An 11,591-nucleotide genomic window follows, 5' to 3' on the forward strand; every position below is an offset into this window, starting at 1 on the left:
AAAGTGGCCATTTTAAAATGCACAACATGAAATCAAAGCACATGGAGCAGTATTCAAGCAAGAATAATCATATGATCACACGACAACTACTTACTTTTTTTAAGAACACGCTTGATCCTTAGGTACTGCTCGTGCTCCCTCAGTTTCAGGTCTGACCAGCGTTTTCTCAGTTGATCCTTGGATCGGCGTACCCCAAAATTCTTATGAAGACTCTTCACAACTTTAGTCATGATCTTGGCCTTTCTGATATTTGGGTTTGGGTAAGGTCCATACTTCCCATCATAGTCGGTCCTGTTAAATATGTCCACCGTCTCCTACATCTCTCCAAAAGACATATTTGAGGCCTTAAATCTTGTCTTCCTGGATCGGGATGTTTCAGGCTCCGGGCTTTCCTCACCCTCCTCCTCGTTAGTGGAACTATTATTAGTGCGCACCTGCGTTCTCTCCGTCATGTGCTCTCCCCACTTTGCCGGAAGCAAAGGGGTGGGCGGAGTTTCACGCATGTGCACTGTATATAAAACGCAACACGCGTGTATCATCCGTACGATCTGGGAAGAGAGTGAGGCGCGGGCACGACGATTGTGCAAACGAAGGTAAATTTTTTAACTTGGTGCATCACTAGACTAGACTGCTTCTATCTAGGCCGATGTTGGGACAAGATTAGGAGGGTTTTTAATGGCATTATTAGTATTTGAGGGTTTGTCTTGTGTTGTGTCTTGCAGACAATATGGATCCATTCAAAAACCAAAATTGTATGGAGCTATTCCTCGAACTATACAAGGAGATGCCCTGCCTGTGGCAATTCCACAACGAGTTTTAAAAACGACATAACAAAGAGGAACGCAGCGCTGGAGAAACTGCTTTCTTTGGCGCGGATCATGGTCCCCACGGCAGACATGACCTATCTGAAAAGGAAAATTGTGGCCATGAAGATTACATATCTCAGGGAGTCCTTGAGATCAGGAGATCCAGATGCCGTTTATTACCCCAGGATGGTTTACTTTGACAGGCTGCATTTTCTGGTAGACCAGGGGGTACCCAGGCCACCACTCAGGCCACCACTCTCCAGTCTTCCTTCAAGGCATCCTTCACCCCCAGCTGAGGCTTCTGATGTCCAACCTGGGCCTTCCAGGCAGTAACATGTGGTGGGGCCCAGCTTGAGACAGGTATTGCATTGTTGAACATATTTCTTGTGTTACATTTATTGATGTTAACTAGATGTTCTTATTGATCAGTAAGTTGTGATTTAACAAAGTGCTTTACATATCAAGAGAAAGAAGTGACCAAAAATGATTGGGACGGGAAAGAAAAATGCTGGGCTCAGAATGATCGTCTGTTCTATTTGGTAACATTCAATTTGCAAAAGCCAGGAGCACAAAATGGTGTGATTGATGATAAAAAAACTAAAACTATGTCCTCTTTTCATACACAGGAAGAACTCAGTCGGGGGGAGGCTGTGGCAAGTGGCAGCCAGGAGGTCGACCACCGCCCTCCTTCTCCTCCTCCTGCCCCAACTACAGGAGCTGAGCCACAGCCTTGAAGGATGCCTGGAGGGAAGTGCCTAAGGAAGATGAGTGAGTGATGGCCTGGGTTCAGTCTGGTCTGCCAGAAGATGCAGCCTCTTCCATACATCCTGGGGACATAAATGGCATCTGAATTTCCTGTTCTCTAGGACTTCTGGACCAGACTTCTCTCCCTGAGATATGTACTCCTCAGGCCACCAATTTTTCTTATTCTAATTTGTTCATGTCTGCCCTGGGGGCCAAAGACTGCACCAAAGTAACAAGTTTCTCCAGCGCTGCGTTTCTCTTTCATTTTATTGCGACCAAAATAAAGGTTTTTTTTTGTTTGATGAAATACTAGCGTATGTGTTTTCCTTCCAAAAGGCCAGTTTATTTGTGAGCAGGCAGGTACATTTCAAAAATACAAAGTGAAATGAATAACAAGGGGTACCAACACTAAACAACCTCCTGTAGATTAAAAACGAAAAACCAAAGATAAAAAATACAATAATGTTGTTGTGGTAAGTTTACACACAAAAAACACACCAAAAAAAAGGAGAAATGAGCAAACTGTCTTTAAAGGAGATTTTTAGGAAATCAAAAAAAATAAACATCCAAAAAAGAATAAACAAAATCTAAAATTGTGTAGATGTGACGCCGAAATGGTTAAAAAAGAGTCATGAAATACGTTCAGGAGAAGTGTGTGTGACTATGAGCATCAAAAGAAGTTCCTTCTTGCAGCATTGTAAAGAACAAGAGAATGCGCTTCATGAAAGAATTTTTAACATTGCAGCGTGACGAATGTGCTATATCGCTTACGAGCAGTAGTTTTACCTGAACGAGCGCTTCCGTGTCGAAATTTGAATGTGAGCATGCGTGGCACTTTGTCCGTCGGAGTAGGCTACACATGATCGGAGTATGTCCGATCGGGCCAGTTTGTTGGAAAATATTTCCAGCAAGTTGGAAAATTTGGTCCGACGGATATTCCGACGGAAACAGTCCGATGCATACCACACACAGTTCCATTATCAGTTCTCAGGGAGGACCTTATAATACCCAGAGTCGGGGGTGAATGTTTATACCTTTTTGTTCTGTAGGACGAATTAAAGGAAAAGAGGTCCTGTTATATACCAAACTCAGATTTATTAGACTTACCTTTGAAGTTGAATGCTTACAGCATCGAGGATTGCTTAAGTAAGCCTTGTGCATGCTATGCTCATCAAAGTGTAATGTTAAATTGCTTTTAAAACCTTACCCTCTTTTTAAAGTTCTTGCTTGGTTCACTGAATTACCTTGTCTGTTCAGAGACAGTAGCAGTGTTTGGCATCAATGAAAGAGGGGAAAACTCAGTTGGGGCCTCAGGAGTAAAGGGAAACCCTTTTAACCAAGTGGCCCTCAGGGGGGTGGCACTACATAAGCATACAGAAAAATCCAGTCCCAAGTCCAGCCAACACTGTCCCTGGGTTTAGGCAACACTGTTGGACAGCATAGTCAAATAGATGACCTCATTTTTTTTTTCCCTGCAGTTAAGCAATGCAGCTTGGTCCTTGGTCCGGAACACCTGTCAGTTTTCATTGCCGTCTATGCCCCCGTTAGGGAGTTTCACCCTCTTTATTTTTCCTGTTTACCATTATAATTGAAAGTAAAAGAAAACCCCAGAACACCCCCAGAACAGTGATAAAGGGAAAACCTTCCAATGGGTACACTAGTTCTGGCGACTGTGTTGACACCTCGGGATTCCCTCTCTTTCAAGGGATTTCCTTTTACTTCCTGTTTTGGCTATGTAAGAGGAAGTGAAGGGAAATCTCCCCTATGGGACACAGAGAGTAAACAAAAAGACAGGGGTTAGAACTCTCCCTATACAAATTTAAAAAATTGCCTTTAGTGCTACTTGGTGATGGCACTATGGTTCTGTTCATTGTTCTCCTTGCTGGACGCTCTGACAAGAAAGGAAAGTTCTGTCTCTACCAGAAATGTTCCATACAGACACACAATGCAGAACAATGTAAGTCAGTCATGAGAAAAAGTCATAAGGAAAAGATCAGCTAAACAAGACGACAAGCAATATTGATAACTATCCCTTTGATGACCCAATTTGGGGCATATTCGTTCCTTTAATGATCTTGGCAGAATCACAAATTTTCAGTGTCTATGAGCACTTAGCCAGACAAATATTGCATAAGCTCTTGTTTTATATTTGAAGCACTTACCCACAGAAGGGCCACTGGAAATATCCCGGGTCTCCCTTAGCTGTCTGAAGGCTGCCAGCCCAAGTGTCCACCCCAAGGCAGACTGACAAAATTCAAGCTCAGTCTAGAGTTGTCTTTTTGAAGATTTATTGTAGTACTTGAACACAGGCGGATAGGGGATTAGGGTGCAGGATACTTCAAAAAACATGCAGGTATGCAAGGACAGATTCTCAAGTAAAGTTCTTCAGTAGCATCCTCAAGTAATGCTGAAAGTAGAGGGGACAGCCAGCTAGCGTGAGCCTCTGTAAGAGCAGTCACAGTCCTTGCAGAAACATCTAGTATTCAATCCTCAAGGCACTGGCACACCTGGAGCTCTAGGTGAAAGGTCCTATTGACATTCTCCAGAGGCAGTTGCCCAATCAGCTCCCCTGCAACACTCTTCAGTGAAAGGGTTCCCTTTCTGGATCAGCATCTATGGGTAGTGCCTTCCAGCAAGTTTCTTTTAGTCCAAGTTCCTTCAAGGCCCTCAACCAAGCACATGCTGAGTAGGGATGAGCCTCGAGTTCGAGTCGAACGTAAGTTCGACTCGAACATTGGGTGTTCGCCCCCAACAGTGAATTTGGGGCGTTTGCAGCAAATTTGAGCACTCAATAATGCACTGCAAGACTGATTGCTTTATGATGATTGACCAAAGCATACACCTGCGTGCAGCTGCATGCTTTGGCCAAACACAGCACACTCCTCAGCCAAAAAACAGGGTACCTTTGGCTAATCATGGCTCAGGGGGACTAAGTCCATGCCCCACACAATATAAGGCTGCTTACACAGCGCCCATATAGTGTGTTATAATGGACGGAGATAGAGAGATTGAGCTAGATTAGGCAGGCAGGCAGGTTAGTTAGTTAGTGGCAGCGTATTTGATTATATTATATATATATCTCGATCTATATCTATCTATCTATCTATCTATCTATGTGTGTATATATATATATATATATATATATATATATATATATAATAAAATACTCTGCATCTCTGCATGCAGCATAGCCTATATATACAATGCATTTGGCGGTGTACAGTAGATAATACAGTGCAGGCGGTGTAAACAGTATATAATATAGTGTGTATAGTTTCAAATACACTTCAGGCGGTGTACACAGTATATAGTGTAGTGCGGTGTTAAAAGAAAATTACCCATCATGTCCAGAAGGCCTCCAAAGAGAGGCAGACGCTCACAGGCCACTAAAAGAGGTCAAGCAGCCTCTGAAATAATATTTAACAGCAGAGACCGTTCCTACACCAAAATAGAGTAACTGTGAGGGGTTACAGTGTTCTGGCACCACCAACACCTAAGGCCCAATGTTTCTGACCCTGTTTAACCACTTAAGCCCGGACCATTTGGCTGCCCAAAGACCAGAGCACTTTTTGCGATTCGGCATTGCACCGCTTTAACAGACAATTGCACGGTCATGCGACGTGGCTCCCAAACAAAATTGACGTCCTTTCCTCACAAATAGAGCTTTCCTTTGGTGGTATTTAATCACCTCTGCAGTTTTTATTTTTATAAACAAAAAAATAGCGAAAATTTTGAAAAAAAGGCATTATTTTTTACTTTTTGCTATAATATCCCCCAAAAATATATAAAAAAACATTTTTTTCTTCAGTTTAGGCCAATACGTATTTTTCTACATATTCTTGGTAAATAAAAAATCACAATAAGCATTTATTGATTGGTTTGTGCACAAGTTATAGCATCTACCAAATAGGGGATAGTTTTAGGGCATCTTTATTAATATTTTTTTTCTACTAGTAATGGCGGCGATCAGCGATTTTTATCGTGACTGTGACATTATGGCGGACAAATCGTATATTTTTGGCACGATTTTGGGACCATTCACATTTATGCAGTGATCAGTGCAATTAAAAATCCATTGATTACTGTGTAAATGTAACTGGCATTAGCCACTAGGGGGCAGTGAAGGGGTTAAGTGTGTCCTAGGGAGTGAGTCTAACTGTGGGGGGGCATGGCTATGTGTGACACGACACTGATCACCACTCCCAATCACAGGAATCTGTGATCATTGTCTTGTCAATAGGCAGAACGTGGAAATGCTTGTGTAGCCAAGCATTTCCCCGTTCTTCCTCTCCGTGAGATGATCGCAGGTTTCTCCGTGGACATCGGGTTCGCGGGACCTGCGATACCGTTCACGGAGGTCGTAGTGCACGCGCCCACCAACCACTTCTTAAAGGGCAATGTTGAGGTATGTTAATCTGCCTGTACGTGCCCTTCTGCGGATGTATATCGGCGTGAGCCGGTCAGCAAACGGTTAACAGGAGCATGTGATTAGAATTTTTTAAACAATATTTAACAGCAGGGACCATTCCTGCACTCAACAAGAGTAGCTTTGAGGGGTTACCATGTTCTGCCACGACCGCCTAAGGTTCAATTTTTCATCAGAGTATATAGTGCAGTCCGTATATTATATTATATATACTGCAGTACAGAGTATATAGTGTAGTATATATAATGCAGTGCAGGGGACATAGTGCAGTGTACAATATATAATATAGTGTATTGAAGTGGTTAAGGAGAGCCCTATGACATAATTAAGAAAAAAACAGCATGGGTTCCCCCTGTCCATACCAGGCCCTTTGGATCTGGTATAGATTTGGGGGGGGGGGGGGGGGCATGTAAAAAAAAAAAAAATTGGCGTGGAGTTAATTAATATCCATACCAGACCAGAAGGGCCTGGTATGGACTGGGGGGGACCACACTGTTTTTGAAAATAATTTTTTATGTATATTGACAGTATCTAGCAATACATTATAGCTGTGAGCAATTTTTAATTACATTTTTCCTTTAGAAATGTCATTTTGCTGCAGTACTTTTCTAAACATGGGAAAAGTGTGCTACTTTACAGGCAGACTAAGGGGACCCCCCCCCCCCCCCCCCCCCGGCACAATATTTAAAGTAATATTTTATTCTTATTGTTTCACTTAAACCATTCTTAAAATAACTGCTCCTGAAAAAAAATGGCTGTTTTAAAAACTTTTTTTTGCATTGATGCATGTCTCCTGGGGCAGTACCCAGGTCTCCAAACACTTTTTATGTCAATAGCATGCATATAAGCCTTTAAAATTAGTACTTTTGATTTTTCACATTCGTGTCCTATAGACTTTGACAGTGCTCGCATGTTTGCACAAATGCTTTGTTTGTTCGCAAGTTCTGGTGCAAACTGAACCGAAGGGTGTTCAGCTCATCCCTAAAGCTGAGGCCTAGCAGCAACAGCTTAGATCAGACCCTTCTAAACATTTATCTTCTCTCCAGTGACACCTTCTGGGCCTTCCTCCTAGAGATTGGCTGAGGTTAGATAAATATTCATAGCCCAGTGGCAAACCCTCCTAATCTATTTCTGGAAGCTTCTTCCAGAGGCAGGCAGGAGAACTCAACCTTCAGGCTTAAATAGACAAGACCTGGAAAATATATTGCTACTCAGTTTGGTACAGGAGAGCCAAAACCTTAATTTAGCCAGCCTAGGGCAGGGCACTACCTATCAAAAGTACAACCACCTCAACCTATAACTGACCAGCAGCAAGAAAAAAATGGAAGGGTGATATATGTCAAAAAACAACAAATGAAAATTCTCAGCTCAATTACCAGCCAGCCTGCAACAAACTGAATTGACCTTGTCTAACAGTTCACAGTAAAAACAAAAGGGTTTAGTTGTACACTTTTGCAAATGTATGCGTAAGCTGCAGCAACCACATCACGCCAGTCCTAACTCTATACGTTTGAAAGTATCCTGAGTTGTAGCACATATATAATAATATATAGATTAAGGACAGGTATGCCTGGAGGCAGCCCATCCCTCCTTAAAGGTATAGGGATGCACCGGACACCCAGCAATAGTACAATGGCAGCAAAGGTATCCAATGCATTCCTGCAATTCACCAACAGTACAAACAAATAGCAATCACCCCAACCTATAACTGGCCTTTGCAGCAAGAAGCACATGGAAGGGCGACGCATGTCGAAAAACAACAACCAAAAATTCCCAGCTCATACCAGCAATTCCTAGACCAAAGCTATTGGCTACTAGCCTGAACGTAGTCCCGTCCTAATGAATTAACGTCATCACGTTCTGAACGATCAGATTTTCCAACAACTTTGTCTGACCTAGTGTATGCAACAGTTTCAGACAAAATCCGTCGGACAAAATCCAATGGATTTGGTTGTCAGAATGTCCGTCCGTGTGTACAAGGGCTAACAGTTCACGTTAAAAACAAGTGGTTTATTTTGTACAAATTTGCAAATATATGCTACCTATCAACATTTGAAGGGAAGACTATCCTTTATGCTACTTATCAAAAACATTAATGTAGGTTTCTCTGTGGTTATGTGTTTACAGGGGGGCACTATAGCAATTCTTGCACTTCTCCTTACTACAAATGTGCTGCAGCTTATTCTGGCTATACCCATGTTTATTGCAGGATGTTGTTCTCTGCGTCACAATTCCATAGGTTCATCACAGGTAAGAGCTTTTAAGGAATAAGAGTATGTTAAACACACTGTAGATCTTTCAATAAATCTGGGCTAAATCATACATGTTAGTCAATATAATATTTTACCTTTTTCTTTTTTCCCTCTACCTCGTTGATCCATGAGAGCTTATCTGAAATCCTGAACTCTCCAAAATTTGAAACATGTAGTTTACATTAAAAGCAAGCTAGCATGTAGGCATTCAATACTTTCCAATCAGCCAACCATTCTTTCTTGTCTTATATTTTAAATTCCCAGCTGTAGTTTCCTTGGGCAATTGTAAATTTCAGACAGTTGATCAATGGCCATGACTTCAAAATGCTAATTATTAACAACCTTGTTTTAATGCCAGTTTTAAGGAAGAGGGGCTGGAAACGTCATAGATTGCTGCGCTGCGATCTTTCCCGGAAGTGGGAGCAGGTACCTGTCCCCCCAAAAAGTGCCAAATGTGGAAGTGGGGGGCGCAGACAAGTGGAGCTTCCCCTTTTGGGAGGAGCTCCGCTTTAACCACTTAAAGACCACCCACCGCATATATACTGCGGCAGGGCAGCTCTATTGCGCAAAACAACATACCAACATACCTGTACATTTTTTTGTGTAATAGATACTGTGGGCACGTGTGCATCTGCTGCACAGATGGGGAGCCAAACTGTGATCACTTCACAGAGAGGCAGAACGTAGATCTGCCTATGTAAACAAGGCAGATCTCCATTCTGACAGAGAAATACACAGATCTTCTGTTCCTAGTAATAAGGAACAGCAATCTCTATGTTCTTCCTGTCAGTCCGTCCCCCACACAGTTGGAAAACACTAGCAGGGAACCCACTTAACCCTTTGATTGCCCCTGATGTTAACCCCTTCCCTGCCATTGTCATTTATACAGTAATCAGTTCATTTTTTTTAGCACTGAACACTGTATTGGTGTTACTGGTACCCAGAAAGTGTCACTTAGGGTCAGATTTGTCTGCTGCAATGCCGCAGTCCTACCAAAAACTTCTGACCTCCGCCATTACCAGTAAAAAAAAAAAAAAAATGAAAGATCATAAATCTATCACATAATTTGTAGACGCTATAAATTTTGAGCAAATCAATTAATAAACTTAAATAAACGCAATTTTCAGTTAAAATAACGCAGTGCCGTATCGAAAAAAATGGCCTGGGGGTAAAACCTTCCGGGGTGAAGTGGTTAATTCATAAAAATTTTTGCATCTCTCCTCCTTTAAAGGGGTAAGCTTGGTCATCACCAGTACTCAAGCATACTTTGATATTCAAACAATGATCAGTTGGTATTAAGGCTCCTAATCAAGACAATATCCACCACACCATTACACCATTGTCACAAGACGAAACAGATCTATAGAGTCATGTTTTATATTGTAAATTATGAGGCCATTATCTGCATGTTACAGCAGAAATCAGGATTCCTTAATCAAAAACACACTTTCCGGTTTTCAGTTATACTGTTTTTGGTGATTTGATGCCCCCGTAACATAATTTCCTTCTTCTTGCCTTTGGGGAGCTCAGCCTGGTGTTATGCACTGTATGGTCAGAGCTTTCTCTGCACACCACTGTTACAGCAGTTGTGGACTCTCTTTTGAAAACTCTCATCAACAAGACATTTAAACTGCTGACCTACCGAACACTTAATGCTTTTTGTTTTTGCCACCGCTCTGTAAATTCTAGAGTATCCAACATTTTTACCATTAAATAATTTTCAGATCTTAGCAAACCCCTACTAAAAAAAATTATTATAGCTGGCAAGACATGATCAGTAAGCCATTATAAAATAAGAATAGTTAAAATAGTGGATCATTTTTTTAAATAACTCCCTGCTCTGTTGTAAAAAATATATTTAAAAATAATAAAAAAAGGAATGCAGACAGAAAATTGTATTGTCCCCTTTAGAATGGGTGTCAGTGGAAAATTAATAAGGGAATGAGGTCCTGCACCCCACCATTTTGGGATCTGAACCATTGACCAACAAGAGCATTGTCTGGGGATCTTCAGCAACACGTGTTTGACAGGTCTTCCTTGATAAAAGGCTCATATTAGACACCAACATTTTGGGATGCTGGACCCTATTCCCTTACCTCTTATCCCACATATCCCTTATCTTATCCTACCAAAATTCTCTGTCTGCATTTCTTTTTATAATTATTTCTGTATAGCAGGTTACATTTACATTTAACTTAGTATAATGCTGTCTTACTTTGGGAGTCAAAATGAAAATGAGAGACAGGATATAGAAAATGATAACGTAGACAAAGTTATCTTTTCACTTTGGGAGTTACTTTAATGTTTTTGTGTTAAAGTTCAGGTTACGGTTTAACTTGCAAAGTAAATTTTTTCTGCAGAGAAATATGGAGCACTGAGGTTAGGGTTGAAACAGGGGTTAGCATTTAGGGTCACGTTAGGGATCAGGGATTGGTGTCAAGTCTGGCTGATTATTGTTCTCACTTAAATATTTCCATATTTTATTTGGCCCTACACTACAATCCAAATGTGGTCAAGTTAAACTTCAAAATTTTCAGGTGTAACATTTAGAAAGCATTGATAATATCACTTCATATAATGCCTAATAAAATAAATTACATATTCTTTTGTGTCTTTTTTAGGTGTACGTGATCCCAGCAGATTTTCCCCCTCATTCTCCACTTCCACCTCCGTATTCTCTAGAGCCTCCTGTTTTTACTGACCCACCCCCTAGTTACTCCAGCATCAGCTGAGCAACTGTACATTATGGATCAATTGAAGGAACAATGAGCATGCACCCATGACAATAGGAAAATTATGTCAATTTGCTATTTTATGTGTATGTTTCTTATCAATGGCCCTGGATATAATTTTTTATTGGCTCCAGATAGACATTCATGCTTGTGGAATACTTTGGCTATACAGCAGGTGCTGAGATGCTCTCTTTTACTATTCAGTTGATTCCTCTCTTTACTCAAGGTACCAATATCACCATATTACGTGAACTTTTCTGTGTTTCTCCTGCATGTGGCAATGTTCATTAATAAACAAGACTCTGGTGTGGAGAGATTTGGCATATTATATCTCGCAGAACAGGCTCTCAGCAAGTTATTGCAACATCAAACCAAAAAATAGTTGGCACACAAATGAATGGTCCCTTTAAAAAACGCTTATCTATCTCGTGGGATGTTCGTTATTTAAATGAGTGTCCTGTAGTTGGTCTCCATGTGCAGCTGTTAACCCATTATGGACTTGGCTAAAAAATGGATGCAGCAAATAAACAATCAAAAACAGCGCATCAAAGAAACTCGTAGTATAATGTGAAAAAAACATTAAAATGTCATTTATTAAATGTGAAAAATGAACAAAGACATCTGATCCCAT

General features: G+C 41.0%; 1 protein-coding gene across 2 annotated transcripts in view; it reads left to right on the top strand.

Moving 5' to 3' along the window:
* The window catches only part of LOC143930416 (membrane-spanning 4-domains subfamily A member 4A-like), a 121,037-nt gene extending 109,749 nt beyond the window's left edge, over window positions 1-11,288 (top strand). Inside the window, exons 5-6 of one of the 2 annotated variants that reach the window (XM_077454719.1) lie at window positions 8,104-8,226; window positions 10,850-11,288. In XM_077454719.1, coding sequence (XP_077310845.1) covers window positions 8,104-8,226; window positions 10,850-10,960 — 234 coding nt within the window. In that variant the 3' untranslated portion in view covers window positions 10,961-11,288. The remainder of the gene's footprint in view (window positions 1-8,103; window positions 8,227-10,849) is intronic. The other variant, XM_077454721.1, reaches the window with a different exon arrangement.
* The last annotated feature ends 303 nt before the right edge of the window (window positions 11,289-11,591 follow it).

Source organism: Lithobates pipiens, unplaced genomic scaffold (assembly GCF_037356315.1).
Source record: "Lithobates pipiens isolate NorthernLeopardFrog02 unplaced genomic scaffold, aLitPip1_a1.2 Scaffold_25, whole genome shotgun sequence".
NCBI lineage: Eukaryota > Metazoa > Chordata > Amphibia > Anura > Ranidae > Lithobates > Lithobates pipiens.